The sequence below is a fragment of the Corapipo altera genome, unplaced genomic scaffold (assembly GCF_003945725.1).
Source record: "Corapipo altera isolate COAL_440 unplaced genomic scaffold, ASM394572v1 271, whole genome shotgun sequence".
Lineage (NCBI taxonomy): Eukaryota > Metazoa > Chordata > Aves > Passeriformes > Pipridae > Corapipo > Corapipo altera.
Window position 1 is genome coordinate 73994 of NW_020884935.1, and position 17328 is coordinate 91321.

General features: G+C 62.7%; 3 protein-coding genes across 5 annotated transcripts in view; all 3 read right to left on the bottom strand.

The window, feature by feature from the left end:
• Nucleotides 1–372: 372 nt before the first annotated feature.
• PIGS (phosphatidylinositol glycan anchor biosynthesis class S) lies at nucleotides 373–4513 on the bottom strand. Its single transcript, XM_027660375.1, has 12 exons — nucleotides 4423–4513; nucleotides 4168–4307; nucleotides 3980–4091; nucleotides 3421–3510; nucleotides 3193–3284; nucleotides 2893–3091; nucleotides 2472–2614; nucleotides 2256–2370; nucleotides 1861–2006; nucleotides 1642–1742; nucleotides 1073–1283; nucleotides 373–974 (listed from the first exon to the last, which is right to left on the bottom strand). Exons 1-12 carry the CDS (start codon nucleotides 4454–4456, stop codon nucleotides 699–701), a joined length of 1659 nt encoding a protein of 552 aa, XP_027516176.1. The 5' UTR covers nucleotides 4457–4513; the 3' UTR covers nucleotides 373–698.
• Nucleotides 4514–4990: 477 nt separating this feature from the next.
• On the bottom strand, nucleotides 4991–8965 carry ALDOC (aldolase, fructose-bisphosphate C). Its single transcript, XM_027660376.1, has 9 exons — nucleotides 8848–8965; nucleotides 7821–7943; nucleotides 7526–7737; nucleotides 7379–7433; nucleotides 7130–7290; nucleotides 6538–6621; nucleotides 6280–6454; nucleotides 5997–6196; nucleotides 4991–5502 (listed from the first exon to the last, which is right to left on the bottom strand). The coding sequence occupies exons 2-9, from the start codon at nucleotides 7930–7932 to the stop codon at nucleotides 5407–5409; spliced, it is 1095 nt and encodes a 364-aa protein (XP_027516177.1). The 5' UTR covers nucleotides 7933–7943; nucleotides 8848–8965; the 3' UTR covers nucleotides 4991–5406.
• A 1943-nt stretch (nucleotides 8966–10908) lies between these two features.
• Nucleotides 10909–17328, bottom strand: part of SPAG5 (sperm associated antigen 5) — an 8752-nt gene continuing 2332 nt past the window's right edge. For 2 of the 3 annotated variants that reach the window (XM_027660451.1, XM_027660452.1), the window contains 22 exons: nucleotides 17175–17328; nucleotides 16900–17092; nucleotides 16440–16559; nucleotides 16216–16308; nucleotides 15966–16100; nucleotides 15548–15667; nucleotides 15202–15294; nucleotides 14906–15040; nucleotides 14713–14806; nucleotides 14535–14628; nucleotides 14367–14448; nucleotides 13811–13944; nucleotides 13338–13503; nucleotides 13030–13204; nucleotides 12848–12919; nucleotides 12581–12704; nucleotides 12194–12305; nucleotides 11901–11981; nucleotides 11671–11814; nucleotides 11449–11523; nucleotides 11183–11263; nucleotides 10909–11090 (listed from right to left, as the gene is read on the bottom strand). The exon at nucleotides 17175–17328 is cut by the window's right edge and continues 1246 nt beyond it. In XM_027660451.1, coding sequence (XP_027516252.1) covers nucleotides 10971–11090; nucleotides 11183–11263; nucleotides 11449–11523; nucleotides 11671–11814; nucleotides 11901–11981; nucleotides 12194–12305; nucleotides 12581–12704; nucleotides 12848–12919; nucleotides 13030–13204; nucleotides 13338–13503; nucleotides 13811–13944; nucleotides 14367–14448; nucleotides 14535–14628; nucleotides 14713–14806; nucleotides 14906–15040; nucleotides 15202–15294; nucleotides 15548–15667; nucleotides 15966–16100; nucleotides 16216–16308; nucleotides 16440–16559; nucleotides 16900–17092; nucleotides 17175–17328 — 2597 coding nt within the window. In that variant the 3' untranslated portion in view covers nucleotides 10909–10970. The remainder of the gene's footprint in view (nucleotides 11091–11182; nucleotides 11264–11448; nucleotides 11524–11670; nucleotides 11815–11900; nucleotides 11982–12193; nucleotides 12306–12580; nucleotides 12705–12847; nucleotides 12920–13029; nucleotides 13205–13337; nucleotides 13504–13810; nucleotides 13945–14366; nucleotides 14449–14534; nucleotides 14629–14712; nucleotides 14807–14905; nucleotides 15041–15201; nucleotides 15295–15547; nucleotides 15668–15965; nucleotides 16101–16215; nucleotides 16309–16439; nucleotides 16560–16899; nucleotides 17093–17174) is intronic. The other variant, XM_027660453.1, reaches the window with a different exon arrangement.

Consider the following 17328-nt stretch of genomic DNA (forward strand, 5'->3'; position numbering starts at 1 on the left):
CGGAGAGCACAGGGGCACCCCCCCATAACCCACCTCCTGACCCTCAGGCTGACACACAGCAGAGGAGCTAGACCCCGCTAAGGTGTGGCAGCCCCCAGGGACTCTGCACCCCTCAACAGGACACAGACTCCATTACCTGCCCCCCCCCCAGCCCCTCCACAACTGAGTATTTTTGGCTAAAAACCCATAAGACAGGAGTAAAGCTGACCTGTAATATAATACCCATAAGACAGGAATAACCCCACAAAATAATACCCATAAGATAGGAGTAACCCTACAAAGAAATTCGTGGGGGCAGGAAAGCTGGGCCAGGGGAAGGCAGGGCAATAGGTATTCCCCCCCTTCCCAGATGACTCATGGAGGTTCACAAAGCCCCACACCAGCCCCCCCACACAACAGGGGGTTATTTATTTACACAGCAGCTTGTTCTGAACACAGTACAGGGCTGGGGGTGCACACAGGGAGCCCCCTCCATCTCCTCTCTGCCTTTCTGGGGAAGGGTACCCCGATTGAGACCATCTCCCACTCCTCAAAACAGCCTCTTTTCCCACTCCTGCACTCTGGCCACAGCAGACCCAAGCCAAGCTGCCAGGCCTGGCCTTGACACTGTTCTGAGGCACTTTCCTGGGCCACGAGTCTGTGACAACACGTCCCATGAGGTGGGGACAGCCCCAAGGCAGAGCACCAGTGCCATGGGCTCAGTCCATCTTGGTGGGCTCCTTCTTACGCTGCCTGGTCTCCCGGACAATCTTGGCCAGTGACAGGAGAATGGGGACAGCCATGGGCAGGAAGAGTGGGATGTAGATGGCAAATTTCTGATCGTCAGGGAAGTAGAGGAGATGGAGGAGAGATGGGTCAAAGAAAGCCCGCTCCGAGGAGGTGACGGCCTCCTTGCTGGCCTGGAAAGCCGAGTGCAGGTGGCCCACGGCCAGCTTGGCCACAGCAGTCTGCACTGAGGCCACTGCTTGGTACACCTGTGAGGGAATAATGCCAAGGGTCAGTCCCTGGCCATGGAGGATCACAGGGACACCCAGTCCCCTCCACTGCCCACCTCAGGGTGCCCCAGCACTACCTCAGAGGCAACATCATCCTTGATGACAATGTTCCCGATCTTGTCCAAGAGCTGGGCCAGCGAGGTCAGTGTGGTGGACACAGTGGCAATGTTCTCCACAGTGTGGGCCCAGAGCAGGTGGTCCAGTTCCCAGTCGGCCAGCCCCTCATTCCCTGGGCTTTCCAGCAAGAACTCGGGGGGCAGCTCTTCCCGAGACAGCCCAAAGAGTAACCTGGAAGTAGAGGGGAAGGTCCCAGCCCACATCACAAACTTGCATTTCCACAAGCTCCCTGCTCTTATTCCCTGCTATGTTCAGTACCCATCCTGCTTAATTGCCTCCTGGATTTGGGGCAGGACAAGCAAACCCTCCTACCTTAAGAGATGGGAGATGTGCCAGCACTCCTGGCCATGGAGCAGTGATGGCCATTAGCCAGCACCTCAAAGGCCACGAAAAGCCACCTTCAGCCTTCCAGAGCCAACAGTGTGAGAAGCAAACGAGCTGCTTGGGTCCAGCCTGCTCTGACCCCACTGATTTCCACATGGGCCAGGAGAGCACAGAGAGGTACAGGGAGAGAAGAGAGCATCCTCACCGGAGCTGGGCCAGGAAAACCTCCATCACTCGTGCCATGTCCACATCCACGTGCAGCGGAAGAGAGGCTTGGGGGGAAGCAGGGGCTTCAACATTGTAAACCTGCAGGAGAGCATGTCAGTGAGGCACAGCTGGAGCCTCGGGACTGGCAAGGTCACCAGCTGGGAACAGGGAGCCTCCACCTTGTCCGAGCACTGCCAGCACCCCCATGGTCCCGTACCATGATGCCGCCCCAGCGGGGGCTGTGGAAGGCATTGGTGCTCACTGGGGCTCCGTCCTTGTCGTGGATGTACAGGGGGGAGTGGGAGCGCTCTGGCACATACAGCAGGAAGTTCAGCACAGGGTAGAGTGAGGCAGCACTGGAGCCTGCAGTGGGACAGAGTCAAAGAACTCTCCTGGCCAGCAGAGACAGCAAGAGCAGCCCAGAGCCCAGCTCCTCCTTCACAGCCAGCCCCAAGCAGAACTGCCACACTGGCAGGTCTCAGTCACCCTTGCTCCCATCCAGAGCTGGCAGGGAAAAAGGGCACAGGCCACTGGCACAGCTGCCCCCTCTCCCTCAGAAGAGCCAGGTCCCGTGAGGCAGATCTCAGTAAGCCACACAAGCACGGTGCTCACCCAGGCGAGCCTCCACGGGGTTGATGACATGTGGGAGGCTGTGAGCACTCAGGAGAAAGCTGGAAGATTCCTTGTCATAGCGTGGTGTCACTCCTAGGACAGCGTAGTACAGGATCTGTGGGCACACAAGGGACACGTTGCTGGCAAAGAAGTGCGTCCCAGGGCAACTGAGGAGCCATGGGCTGGGCTCTCCCCACTGCCTCTCCCAGGCCTCACCTGTGAGTCCACAGAGAAGTTGGCCACCAAGCTCAACTTGTCCAGGACGGGCTTCACATAGCGGTTCACAGCCCCCTCAATGTCCCAGTCCACGGCGTGGGACTTGGGATCGGGATTCAGCAGGCTGAAAGTGATCTCATATCCTGCCAAGGACCCACGGCCTGTGAGGCACCAGCACAGCCAGCACCATCACAGAGCTCCCCAGAGCAGCAGGATCTGACCCCTCCTCCCTGGCCTGCCCCAATGCAGTCACACACCAGTGCCCCATCACAGCAATCACAGTACAAACCCTGCCCCAGAGACACTGCAAAGGGAAGACCCCGGGGTCTGTTAGCCCAGAAGACACACAAGGATGCTACAAGTGGAGCAGAGAGGGGATCTCCCCCAGGAACAGCAGGCTTTCCCCAGGTCAGGTCCGTACCCAGGCTGGATTTCAGGGAGCGCCGCGCGTCGGGGCTGAGCCGGCTGTCGGGCACGCGGTCCGAGAGGGCAGCAGCAATGGAGGTGGCCGTGAAGGACATCACCTGTGTCACCTGCCGGAGGCGGGCGTGGAGGGCAGCCAGGCCCCCCTCAGCCCTCACCAGGGCACTGCGGTGCCTCCCCACATAGACACTGGTGCCCTGGGGAATGGGCAGGAGAACACCTCAGTGCCACCTGTGACAGCCACCTGTGACACATCCCTCCCCCCGAGACACCTCTGAGGGGTGAAGCACCTCCCTACCTGAGGCAGGAGAGAGGAGGTTTCGGGGACCACGTACATGGTCAGGGAGCCCATCGAGACGTCCTGCAGCGGGCGCAGAGCAGCGTCAGCCTCTGGGGAACACACAGAGTCATCAGCAGGGTGGGAATTTCACTCCAATCCTCACTCTGAGACACAGCAAAGTGTGCCCTCTGCTCAGCAATGACGAGGTGCTCAGCATCTCTCCTCACCAGTCCCTTGCTCCAGTACCTCGTGCAGTGGCCGCAGCCAGAGCTGCCTCCTCCTGGGCCATGGTGCCCCGATAGGCCATCTCGTAGCGGGATGTGACGCTGGTTCCCACTACAGGGGGATAAAGCTGAATGAATCTGCTAATCCTGGTCCCTGGGCCCCTCAGAGGTGGCTCAGAGGGACAAGGTGCAACCCCAGGAGGACACATGCCGCAAGGTCCTTTGGGCACCAGCTGGTGACCCATCACGGCACGTGGCATCAGCTGGTCACTGCAGGCAGCAGGGCAGCCCCTCATCACACAGGCACATCCCACCCTCCCAGGGCTCCCTCGTCTACATCCCCAGGGATAGAAGCTGGTCCCTTCCCTGCAGCACACTGGAGACCTTACTGTCCCCTCTGCTCCCTGCACTGCCGGCTCAGGGCAGAATCGTGCTGGTGAACGTGGGTTTGGGGTCTGAGGAGCTCCGGACTGCCCGGGAGAGAAGCTACGAGCAGGCTCGGAGCCCCCGGGGAAGAACGAGGGTACCCAGGAGGGACAGATGGGGCAAGGACAGCCAAGGGGAGCAGGGGTGTCTCTCACAGTTCACGGAAATCTTCATCTCCTGCACGTCCCTGAACGGCAGGGGGCTCGGCAGGTCCCCGGGCACGGACCCCGGGCTGAAGACCACGGCGACGGGCACGACCAGCTGAACCTGCACAGTGGCAGCGTCAGCGCGGGCCCACGAGCCCCTCGAGCTCCCATCGACCCCGGCCCCTCCCGGCGCTCACCGACTGCTGGCCCAGCCCGTCGATGTCCGCGTAGGGCAGCGCGGCGCGGTAGGTCTCGGTCGTTCTCCACCACAGCGGCAGCCCCAGCACCACGGCGATGGCCGCGAAGGACAGGGCGGCGCGCCGGCCCCGCGCCCGCTCTGCAGGGACAGTACTTCAACACGGGCCCAGCTCCCTGCGGACTGGGGCCGGGGGACCGGAGCCGGGAGACAGCGAGTGAGTGAGTGAGCGCCGGACCGCCAGCCCCACCAGTACCTGCTTCATCCGCCGCTATCGCCGCCGCCGCCATTTTCACTTCCTGGCCCCGCCGGGGGGCGTGGCCTGCGCCCAGCCAAAGCCACTCAACGCTCGCTATGCCCAGGGCAGCCAATAGGCGCGGAGTGCGCCGCTCTGCGATACAGACGGGCGGGCAGAAAACCCAATCAGACCATGTCCCGGCCCTGAGGAGGCGGGCCTTGTGCTCTACGAGTGCCGCGGAGGGACACGCGGTATTGCTGCGTGCTTGGGGGTCGGGGGGGGGAGCCTCTCGTGCAACGGCAAGCAGCGGGACTGGGAGATGGGAGGACACAGGGACTGGGGAGGAGAAGGGCTGTTCGAGGGCTCCTCACCCGCCCCATGGCCCATAGGGACAGCCTAACTCACAGAGCCGAGCTCACAGAGCCTCCCGATGGCTGTGGGTGGGCTGAGACCGGGCACAGCTCATTGCACCAGTGAGCACAACAGGCTGCGGGAGGTGCCCGGAGCGGGCGGGGGCCCTGGACAGCCCGGAATGGGGCAGCTCGTGGTTCCCGGGCACCCCGCGGCGAGGAAAGAGGCGGCGCAGCGCTGTCTCTACCATTTATTCGTTGTTAGGCTATTTGGTACACGGGGTGCACACACGGCGAACACAACACAGGCGCCCCCGAGGGCGGCGGCGACCAGGACTGCAAAGCTACGGCAGGGCAGGGGCACCCCCAGGCCTCCCCTCCTGCCCCCCCACGCGGCCTTGCCCTAATCCCCCCTCACTGCCCGGCCGGAGCCCCCTGCCAAAGGGGCACCCGGGTGGCTCCCTGCAGGGCCCGGAGGAACCCGGACCCCCCACTCCAAGCGCGGGTGCGGCGGCGTGGGGCCGGCCCGCGGGGCGCGCTCCCCTTCCCCTCCCCGCGTGGTGGCTCCCCTGGGTGGCTGGGGTGGAAGCGGGGTGTGAGCGGTGACGGGGATGGGGCCGGGGCGGGGGCCGGCGGGGTGCCTGGCCGGGGCTCAGTACGCGTGGTTGGCCACGTAGAGGGACTGCCCGGCGGCCCCCGAGTCGTCCCCGCTGCCCTCGTACTTGCCCAGCGCCGCCAGCCCGTTCACCTGCGGGGAAAGGAAATGTCAGTGGTTTCCCCCCACCCCTTGGGGTGTGGTTCTTGGGGTCTCCCAGTCCCTGGGGTCACAGCCCTTGGCATCCCCCTCCCACAGGGACAGGGCTCTTGGTGTCCCCATCTCACTGGGCACAACCCTTGGTGTCCTCCATCATCCCACAGCTGATCTGGTCCTTGGCACCCTCCACTCCCCTACTGTGGACACAGCTCTCACTGTGCCCCATGGAGACAGTACTGTGTCACCTCCTCAGGGACTACGGACCTTGGCATCCCTTGTCCCATGAGGCACAGTCCTATCACCCTGTGGGACACAGTCCTCAGCATCCCCCCCTCCATGGGTTCACAGCCCTCGGCGTCCCCGCCATCCTGGGGGATACAGCCCCCTCTATCTCTCCACCACCCCATGGTGGCACAGCCCTTGGTGTCCCCACCACCCCAGGGGACACAGCCCTCAGCACCCCCTCCCAGGAGGGCCACCCCCATCACCTCTGCACGCTTGACAAACTCCTCGGTGGCGGCGTCCGCGTTGTCCCTCTGCCCACGCCAGGCGCTGAGCGCCGACGCCTGCAGCGCCCGCCCGTAGGAGAAGGTGAGGGCCCATGGCCGCACCAGTGGGCACGTGTTGATGGCATTGAGGTTGATGGAAGCCTCCTCCTCACTCTGACCCCCAGACAGGAAAGTGACACCTGCAGAGAGCAGGGTTATGGCACTGGGCGGGGGGACACAGGCCATCCCCCTCCTGGTCCCTGCCACATCCCAGGGCTGGTACCTGGCACGGCTGGGGGCACAGTGCGGCGCAGAGCGGTGACAGTGGCCATGGCAATCTCTTCTGGGCTGTACTTGGTGGGGCAGGAGTGCCCGGGGGTCACCATGTTGGGCTTCAGCAGGGTCCCCTCCAGGTAGACATGGTGATCGCTCAGTGCCTTGTAGACAGCTGCCAGCACCTGGAGAGGATGGGCAGTGTGGAGTCCCCCCAGCAGGACACAGCACAGCATGGTGCCCACCCTGCTGCCACCCCACCACTCACCTTCTCCGTCACATACTGGCACCGCTTGAGATCGTGGTCACCATCAGGCAGGATCTCTGGCTCCACGATGGGCACGATGCCGTTCTGCAAACGGCAGGCAGATGCCGTCACGGTGATGTCCTTGGGCATCCCCCAGCCCCATGGCTGTGTGGGACAATGCCCACACCCAGGGAGCGATGCTCACCCCTAAGGCTCAACACCAAAACCCTTGCCAGCGATGCCCAGCCCCACGGGGGGATGCCCAGCCTGGGAGGGTCAATTCTTGACCCCATGGAGCAATGTCTCTTTCTGTGAGGTGATGCCCAGCCCCACTGAGCAATGTCTGGCCCCACGGACTGATGCCTGATCCCATGAGTGATGACCACCCCACGGGGCAATGCCCAATAACCCACGTGAGGTGTTACCTAGCACACGGGTCACGTCCCGCCCCACCCATGGGATGATCCCCAGGGGTCATCAATGCACAGGGTCAATGCTGAGCCTCACAGATCTGTGCCCGCCTCCATGGGGCAATACCCGCCCACGCAGGTTAATACCCATCCTACAGGTCACTGCCCACCCTGTGGGGTGATGCCTGGCCCCACACACAGACCTGCTGGCAGATGCTGGCATAGCGGGCCAGGACGTTGGCGTTCTCCATGATGGCGAGCGCGGAGGGGGTGTGCTCGCTGATCTTCAGCACGCAGCGCCACTTGGCAAAGTCAGCCCCATCCTTCTTGTACTGGGCACAGCGCTCCCACAGCCCATCCAGACCTGCCGGGCAGTGCGTCAGCCCCACAGCCCCAAACCCATGGCCCCAAACCTCCTGGCCCCAGCCCCATCCCCTGCCCGCTCTACCTACCCTGCGTGGTGGTCTCGCCATCTGTCCCAGCCAGTGGCACAACACCCTTGTCCACCTGTGGAGTGAGGGGAAGGCGGTGCTGAGCCCCCACCAACACCCTCCACACACCCTCAGCACCCCACAAACCCACCGGACATCCCCCCACACCTTGATGCCCACAACGATGCCCTTGTCCTTGATCATCTGGACGAAGGGGGTGCCATCATCAGCCTTCTGGTACATGGTCTCGTGGAAGAAGATGACCCCCCCGATGCATTTCTTCACCCGGCTGTCGGCGCTGAAGAGGATCTGGCGGTACAGCCGGCGGTTCTCCTCTGTGTTCTCCACCCCAATCTGGTTGAGGCGCTTTGCCATGCTCCCTGAGGGCACCCAACAACCTCGTCAGCCTCCAGGGTGGGGAAAAGGGGTGGCGGGGCAGATCCCCCCTTTTCCCCAAACTGACCTACAGACTCATCAGCTGCCAGGATGCCCTTCCCGGGGGCCACGATCCGCAGCGCGATGTCCGACAGCTCCTTCTTCTGCTCGGCCGTGAGCGCGGGGTGTTGGTGCGTCATGGTGGCGGTGGCTGCGAGCGCACGGGGACTGAGTCACGCACCACCGGGGCGGCTCCCGAAACCACACGTACCCCCCTCCTGCGGGGTCCCGGGACCCTCCACGGGGCTGGGACCACCACCCCACCGGTCAGGGGTGTTGTGTAAGCCTCGTGGCAGGTATTAGTGGAGGATGCCGGGCAGTTCCCAGCCATTTTGCTGCCTTGCCAGCCCGCCCCCAGCCCAGCCATCTTGAGGGAGCGCAGCTCCGCGGGGACCTGGGCAGGGCCCCGAGGGCACGGGGATGGGGATGAGGGTACCCTGGGGCCGGGAATATCCCGCGGAGGATAGAAACGGCCCGGGGATGGGGATACCGGGGGGCCGGAAATACCCTGGGAAAGAGGGAAGAAGAGACCCCAGGGAGGCACTACCTGCGTCTGCCGGTACCCGGGGCCTGGGGGACGCCGGAGATGGTGATACCCCAGGGCCGGGGATACCCCGCGGAGAAGTACGCGGGGCATGGCGATAACCCGGAAGAACGATAATACCCCGGGAATAGGGAACGGGGAGACAACGGGGGGCACAAGCCGGGGATGGGGGTACTCGGAGTTTGGGGTACCCCAGGGATGGCGATACACCGAGGCTGTCGCCGTCGCGGGGCCAGTGATGCCCCTCGGGGCAGCGCATTCCCCGGCCGGCCCCATCGGGGCTCGAGCTCCGCCAGCGCACCGGGGGGTCTCCCTGACCCCCCAACACCCCCATGTCCGGGGGTCCCTCTGCCCTGGAGACCCCCAGCCCTGCACGACCCCCGGGGATGCCGCACGGAGACATCCCGGAGGCTCAGCGGGGCTGCCGCCTCCCGCCGCCGGCGTCCCCCGGCTGCCCCCCGGCAGCTCCCCCCAGCCCCCCGGCTCCCCCCGACCCCCGGCTCCCCCGTACCGTGTAGGGCGGCGGCGGCGGGCGCGAACTGCGGGCTGCGAGCTCCGGCCCCCCGGTAAATGTGGCTGCGATGCCGCAGAGCTACGTGACCGGCGGGGCGGCACCGGGCAGGACCGGCCCCCGGGCCCGCCCCCCGCCACCCCCGCCCCCGCCGACCGCAATCCCCCCGCCAGGGTCGTGCCTTCTTCCTCCCCCTGGCCGGCGACGACCGCTGCGCTGGTTGGGACCCCAGGGTGACAACTCCGGACTGGGGACCCTGTTGTACCTCCACTTTGCAGCCCCTCGCTGATGTTGGGGACCCCTCTGTGCTCCCCCCACACACACACAGTCCGGGGACACAGCTGAGTCACCCCTTGCCATGGGCAGAGTCCTCGTGCCACACAGGCACCCCGCTGTGCCACCACCAGTTGCTGCTGGAGACCCTTCTGTCCCACAGACTCCTGCCTGATTATGGGCAGGGACCTCATCTGCCACCCCCTTGCTACTGCTGGGGACCCACTGTGCCCCCCTTGTGCCGCTGCCAACTAGGGGCAGCGACCTCCTGTGCCATCCGCCAGGCTGGGGAAACCGCTGTGCCCCCCTATTTCCACTACCAGCTCGGAACAGAGACCTCCCCCTCATCACCTCTGGGCTAGGGACCCCCTGCGCCACCCTCAGGCTGGGGTCACTGTGCCACCCCACTGTTAACGCTCCAGACCCCCCGGCTGGGTCACCTCTGTGACCAGGGGCCAAGCCCCAGCAGTGCTGAGCCTCAGAGCCCCCAGGACAGGGTAGAGGCACTCACTGGAGACCAGCCCCCCTAAACAACCGCCTGGAACCAGCACAGGGACAATACCAGTGTCCCCACTCACCCCACGGGGACAGCTGCCAGGGCCCTGCTGTGCTGAATCCTGCCGTAAAAGGAGGGCTCAGCTGCCCCGCGTGGCCCTAATCCAGGGAAAGGAGCACATTTCTCCCTGCATCACAGAGCCGGGAGCCCCCACTGCCAGCCTCTCATCTTGGGGGGCCATACCTGCCATCCCCGCAGCCAGCGGGGTCACAGCCAGAGCAGGGAGGGAGGTGATGCCAGGGAGAAATGAGTGCTGCTTCCCCAAGGGCCACCCACACACCCGGGAAGCAGAGGCACAGTCCCAAACACCTCCATTTCCCAGGGAAAACACCTCCATTCCCTGGGGAAATCAGGGTGCCAGCACCGAGGGTATCACAGTCCCTGCCTCGCACAGAGCATCAGGGCTGTGGCAGAGGGCAGGGGAAGGTGATTCCCCCCCCCTTGGGCAGGAGAAACAGGCCATTAAAAACCAGAGCACTTGTTTGAGTGCTGCTATTTTGAGCCATCGCAGGGGAGGGAGGTGCCATGTGGTCCCCACGGTGGTGGGGAGCATCCTTGGGGTCGGGAACACCGGGATGGGGATCCCGCAGGAGCTGCCCTAGCAGGGAAGGAGGGAGGTGAGGTTGGAGCTGTGCTGGGAGCAGGGGAGCCCCTAAAGGGAGCCCCCCTCCATGCAGCAGCAGGGGCCAAGGGGGGGGTTGGGAGCAGGAGCTGGCAGAGCTCCCAGCACTGCCTGAGCCATGGGATGCTGCCTGCTGGAACCATGCTGGGCAGGGGAAACGTCCCTGTGCAACAGGCGTGTGCTCACAGCCCCGTTATGAGGAGCAGGATCCAGCCTCTAGAACCATCCTGACACGACAGGCATGTGCCCGCAACCCCACGATGGGGGTGTGCAGGATCCAGATGATCCCAGTGGAGGGGGAAGGAGGAGGGGGGTCGCAGAGGGAATCTAGGGCAAGAGGAGGAGGGGGGGGCTGGAGAGGGAAGCTGGCTCAGCCCGGACAGTCCGGCTGCTGCCGAGGCCGCGGGGTGGGAGCCTGGGGAATGCAGCGCCTCATTGAGAGCAAGCACTGGCAGCGGGGGATGTGGCCCCTGCCAAGAAGGAGAGGCCCTGGGGTGGCAAGGAGCTGTGCCCACAGCCCCGTGACGGAACAGGAGCAGCCGGCACAGGCTGGACAATTTGTCCCCACCCAGAGCACCAGGTGCTTCCTGAATCCACGCACCAGGCAGGGTAAATGCCAACAAAACTTTATTCAATAAACAATTATAACATTAGGAACAGAAAGGTTTCAGGCTAGGGGTTTTGGGGCAGCGGCTCAGCAGCTTCCTTGCTGTCTGGCTTCAGGCCCAGGTACCGCAGCAGGCTGTGGAACTCCTGGCAGACCACCACCACCTCAGGGACGGCTGACAGGACCTGGGGACAGCAGAAGCATTAGTGAGTGTTTGGGATGGGAGGTGATTTTACTGCAGTCACAATAAGGGTGAGCAATGAACCATAAACCTCACTTCTTTCATCTTCTCCTTCATCTCCTTGTGGGTCCTCAGCTCTTTCATGTGCTCCTTCTGGACATCACGGAGCATCGCTTCCTGCAGTAGGAAATGCCTGTCAGGAGCCTGCTCCAAACCTGGGCAGGGATGAGCCCAAAAGGGAGAGGGGAGCCCTGTCCATGTCAGGGGGTTTGGAACTAAATGATCTTCAAAAGGTCCCTTCCAACACAAACCATTCTGATTCTATGACTGGCACCAAGGCAGCCCCTTGGGGCCCTCCATACCTGCGCCAGGCACTTGTCATAGAGCAGCCGTTTCTCATCCCGTTTTTCCAGGAGCAGCAGCCGCAGTTTATCCACCTGCAAAAGGAGTGAGCACTGCTGAGATCACTGTGGGGAAAGAGCCCTGGGATAAGGGGGTGTTGCAGGGAGCAAGGTTTGGAGAGCTCTTCTTGTCCAGGGCAGGGTTGCTGACATGAGGAGTCCTCAGCAGCCCCCTGGCCTCACCTCCTGCCGCAGCCAGACCCGGTCCTGGACGTGGGCAGTGTCAACCTTGGGCTCCTTCTCCCGCATCTCCTCCCAGAGCACCTTGGCCTCCGTCTCTGCACGCTGGAGCGAGCGCTTCAGCTGGGAGACCTCTTCCTTCAGCATCTGTGGGGGGAGAGGAGTTGCTGAGAGGGGTCCTGGGACCAGCAGCCCCCCCCAGCGTGCAGCCCAGCTGTGCCCCCATCACACACCGTGACTTCCCCACTCTTGTCAATGAGTTTCAACATCTTCTCTTCCTGCTGTTTCACCACGTCCTGCAGCTCCTTCTCACTCTGCAAGGGAGGAAGAAGCAGTGTCAGGCAGTGCCCGGCCCTGGACACCCCCAGCACCCTGTGGGGAAGAGGGTTTTCTCATGTTCAAGAAGGTCAGACAAGCCAGGAGCACCCATGGGGCATCACCAGATTTCTCTGTGTCCTAGATCAGCGCCCGTCCCAGTTCGGCTCTGCCCTGGGGTGAACGCTGGCCCACTTCTGGCACAGCTCACCTCGATCTTGGTCCTCAGTGCCTTGTTCAGCTTGGCAATGGTGGCAGCCTGGGCATCCATCTTCTCCTGGTTCTCCTCTGTCACCGTCTCCAGACGGAGCTGCAAGTCGGAACTGGGAGAGGACAGTGGTGGTGAGCGGCTGGGGATCACAGCAGAGCACAGCACCAAGTACCAAACCCCTTTCTGGGCATCCCATCAGCCCCATGGTGTGAGAAGACAACTGTCCAAACCCAGCCATCTGGAAAAAGCCCATCTAGCCACAGCACGAGAGGTCTAATCCAGAGGTGGGGCAAGAGGCAGACCCAGGCAGGCTGCCTGCAGGAGAGGCCATGCCCAGGAGAGTGATGCCCCTGTCTGGCCTTTGATGTGAGCCCCTGCTGAACTCACATCTCCATCTGCAGTGCCTTGAACTCGCTCTGCTCCAGCTCTTGGATGCGGAAGCTCAGCATGGCAAGGTTGGAGACCACAGCTTTCAGCTCTTTCACGCTCTCCAGCAGACTCTCCTCAGGATCTGGAGGCAGGGAAGAGCCTCATGAGTGGCACAGAGGGACATCAGCCACAGGGGACACAGAGGAAGGCATCCCTGCTCATCACTCTGTGCAGCAGCACTGCAGTTTTGCAGCAGAGTCCAGAGCACAGTGACAGCCCCAATACCTTCTGGCTTTGGTGTGGATGTGAGTTTGTCCTTGGTAACAGCACTCCCACCTCTGGTGGCTTCATTGGCATCTGCGAGAGGAGAAGACAGAGGCTGTGCCCAGCCCTGCACATCCTTCAGCACAGGAGGGAGCCATCTCCATCCTCATGCCCCAAAACCCAGGCAGGGGGGGCCAGCTCACCTTTCCCTGACATGGCTTTCAGGACGCTGCCCACGAAGGAGTTGCCGGTGCAGTGTGGGGTGCGGTGTGCTGGCGTGCGGAAGGCAGGGGTCCAGGCACGCCGGGGTGTCTGCCAGCCTGTGGCCCGCCCTGCCGGGGTCCAGGCTTTGCTTCTCGCTGGGACATCATCGTTATCCTTCAGAGGGGAAGGAGAGCACAGCACCAGAGTGCAGCTTGTGACTGCCCCAGCAAGCACAGGGGTCTGGAAGCTACGCCATGGAGAGGCACGGGTGTGTGACTGCCCTTTGTTCCCAGCACAAGGTTCCTACCTGCTCTTCTAGAGTGGCCTTGAGGCAGTCAGCAAGCTCCTGCAGCCGCGTGTGGCACTCTGCAATGTCCTTGGAGCACCAGGAAACTTTGCTCCTCTTCATCTGCACGTTGAGGAGCTCGGCCTTGGTGCTCTCTATCTCCTTGCTCAGGGTAGCCTGCTCTTCCCTATGGGATGGCATCAGCCTCAGCAGGAGTAGCATATTCCCCCTCCTTGATGTGGGATGGGGACATTTCCCATGCCAGCCTCTCACCATGAACCAGCCATGGTGCAAATCCTATAGATTTGGGAAGCTTACCCCAAGATGGGGTCTCTGCTGGGCTTCTCCAAGTGTCTCCCACCCACCTGGACAACCACACTTGGCTGGGGCAGAAATGACCATAGCCATGGTCCCCTGTCTCCCCCACCCCCCAGGAAGGGCTTGATTTCCTAAAAATAGAGGGGTTCAAGTGGAGGTGGTGAGTGGGGCAGTACCGCAGGCGTTGGTGGGAATCCATCAGCTTCTCGTGCTGCAGGGTACGCTCCTGCAGAGTGGCCTGTGTGGACTTCAGCCTGGCCTCTACCTCCAGCAGCTGCATGCGGGACATGTTGTTCTCCTGATCAAGGAACTGCAAGAGAGTGGAGGGACATGGCCATGAGCAGCCAAAGGGAGACCCAGGGGGGCCCATTGGGACCCCCAGTACAGACCCTCCCCTGCCTCAGGGTGCTGTTTCCAATCAAGGGCAGCTTTATCCCAGCAGATAACTCCTGGAAACCAACAGTTTACTGGGGACATAGGTCAGGCTGGGAGATGGCTCCATGCCTGCAGGGGAAAATTATCTCCAAGAGCTGCCCAGCCCCCTCCCGGGGAATCACCCGATGGGCAGGATGAAAAGCTGTGCTACGTGCGGGATGTCAACCCGCCCTCGAGGGCTCATCCCCCCTCTGCAGGAGGGCTAATCCCGCTCCTGGCCGGTTGCCAGCATTCTAGAGAGGCCATCATGGGGGCCAGCAGCACTTGACAGTGCAGGCAGGGTCAGGCAGCTCCTACCTCCCGGCACTCGGTGGCCTCCAGCAGCTCCTGGCACAGCTCATCACACCTCCCCTTCAGGGTCTTGTTCTCCCATGCCAGCCTATGGGGAGGGGATGGAGTCAGGGGGTGCTGCATTTTGGGGGCAAGGGGTGAGAAGGGGCTCAGGACCCCAGGGCTCAAACCCACTCGTCCATCTTCTCTTGCTGCTTCTTGTTATCCTGCTGCAGTGCATCCCGCTCCTGTTCCACACTGGCATGATTTGTCATTGCAGAGCTCAGGTCTGCAAGGGACAGAGCAGTCAGTGCAGAAGGACAGGGGCAGTGGGGATGGGGCAGCTGCAAACCCCCATGTCACCCACCCCTACCTTTTGTAAGGCGTGAGTTGGCCACTGTCAGCTGCTCCAGTTGAGTCTCCGCGTTCTGCAGGGCCATCGAGGTCTCCTGCAGCTGGTGGGACACCTGTGGGGGCACGGTGCTTGTTTTAGGCTGCTCTTCCCCATGGGGTGCCCCAAATCACCCCATGCCTCGGACATCACTCAGCACCAGGCACCTCCCTACCTCCTCCTTGGCTTGAAGAGCTTCGTCTGCTTGCTGCCTCTTGGCATCCCGCTCCTCCAGGCAGCTCCGCAGCTTGCTGGGCACACGCTCCAGCACGGCCTTGCACCGGGACATCAGGGCCCTCACCTGCTCCCGCTGGAAAGGGAGACAGCACCAGGCAGCTCAGCATGGCACTGCCATGGCACTGGTGGCACTGCCCTGCTGTGTGACCAGGGACAAGTCTCCAGTTAGGCTGCTTATGGCACAGAGCACTGTCAGGGCAGCAAGGGGCTGAGCCCCCCCGGGACACCCCTCACCTCCACATTCATGGCTTTCCTTTCCTTCTGCAGATTTTCAAAGGTGACATCTCTGATTTTCCGGAAAGCCTGAGCCTCGGCAGACAGGGATTTCTGTGGGGTAGGAGAGATGAGTCAGCGGTGCCATGGTGGAGAAGCAACATTTAATGGCCACGTGGGGAGGCAAGTGACAGCCCTGAGGCCAAATTTGGAGCAGCTTCCCAGCAGCAGCACCAGGAAACCTCCGGTGCACCCAAGCCCATCCAAGCCCTCGCAGAGCATTATCCAAGCTCAGGACATGGGGATGCCCTTCCAGCCCCCGATCACCCAGGTGGGGGGCAGCTGGGGGTACCACCCCACTCAGTACCTGCAGGTCGATGGCCTCTGCCAGCAGGGTGCACAGCTCTCTCTGGGAGGCCAAGCTCTGGTCACGGGCACTGATCTGGGCGCTGGCATGGGCACGGAAGGCCTCCAGGAAGTGATAGCCCTGCAAAGGAGAGGATGCTGCCCCAGGCATGCTGCTGCATGAGGGGCAACTCCCGGGAGCCGTCTCTGCAAGTTGTGCCAGCCTAGGATTCCTGCTCCCAGCGGGACACAGCCCACACCAAAAACCCACGCAGAGAGCTCCATCTCCCCACGCAGCCACAGCACCCTTGGCCTTCCATAATGGGTTTTTCCCTTGGGATGCCAGGAGACCCTCACGCCCGAGAGAGGGGCAGAGACACAGGATGCCTTAGCAAAGGCACGAACCCAGGAGAGACTGCTCCCAACAGCTCCCCCTTTACCTCCTCCTTAGCTTGTAGGGCTTCGTCTGCTCGCTGCCTCATGGCATCCCGCTCCTCCAGGCAGCTCTTCAGCTTGCTGGGCACTCTTTCCAGCATCGCCTTGCACCGGGACACCAGGGCCCTCACCTGCTCCCGCTACAGGAGGAGACAGCACTGTGAGACACTGGTGACAGCTGCCATGGGTGCTGGCAGCACCATCATCTCCCAAACCCAGGGGAAAGGGGAACCAGACTGATGTGCCAGGGCTCACCTCCTGTGCGAGGGCTCCCTTCTCATCCTGCAATCTCTGAAAGGCGGCATTCACGAGGCCCCGGAACAGGAAGCACTGGCTCCTCCAGGCGGTCTAGGGAAGGGACAAGGACACTGGAGTTCCAGCAGCACTCCTGTAGCTGGCACAGACAGTGCCAGGCACATACGTGTGCCCTGCCCAGCTGAGACCCAGCACACTCATTGCATGCAGCCAGTGAGACACACCACGTTCTTGGCAGCCAGCTCCAGCTCCTGCTGCAGATCCTGCTCTGCTCCCCGCTGCCGCTGCAGGGCCGCTGTTTTCTTCCACTGCTCGAGGTAGAGGTGGTGGTAAATCTCTTCCTCCTAAGGGCATCCAGCAGAGCAGAGAGGGCTTAGCACCAGCCCCACTCCACCCTGGGTCCAGCAAGAGCTGGTCAGCCATGACATCTTCCATCCTCCCTCTGCATGTGCCAGGGATGTTTCCCCCCACAAGGGTTCAAACCCAGCAAACTCAGCGGGTTGATCTGGGCGTGATAATGCAGCAACCGGGCATGTGATGCTGTGCTGCAGCAGCCCTGCTTTACTTCCACTCCACTGGGCTGAAGCCCAGCCGGGGTCACCGTCTCGCCAGCGGCACATGGGCACTGTCACGGCACTGAGGCTGCGGGGAACGGGGTGGCATCACCTCAGAGAGGACTCTTACCCCTTCAGGGCGGGTGATGTCCGTCTGTGTGATCATGTCCCTCTGCTCAGCCGGCCCCACACCAGGCAGCAGCCGCTGGCTCCCCTGCAAGCCACGCAGCTGGAGCGCCAGGGCTTCGATGATGATGAGGGTGCTCTCCAGCCGCCCTTCCAGCTCTGCCCGTGGCAGGGTCTTCAGCTCCTCCCGGGGACAGCTGGGGACAGAGAGAGGCCTTAGGGCAGGGACAGCCCACAGGTGCCACAGCCCCAGCCAGGGGGGTATGTCCTCATACTTACTGCCAGAGCAAGGAGTCTGTTTCAGTAGCACTGTCCTTGGCACAGAGCAGGCCTCCCCCAGATCTGTTTATGCTCCTTTCCCACAGGTCCTGGATGGTCATGAAGGTGCCGGCAACCCCGCTGGCCACAGGGGTCGTGCTGGTGCCAGTCACCA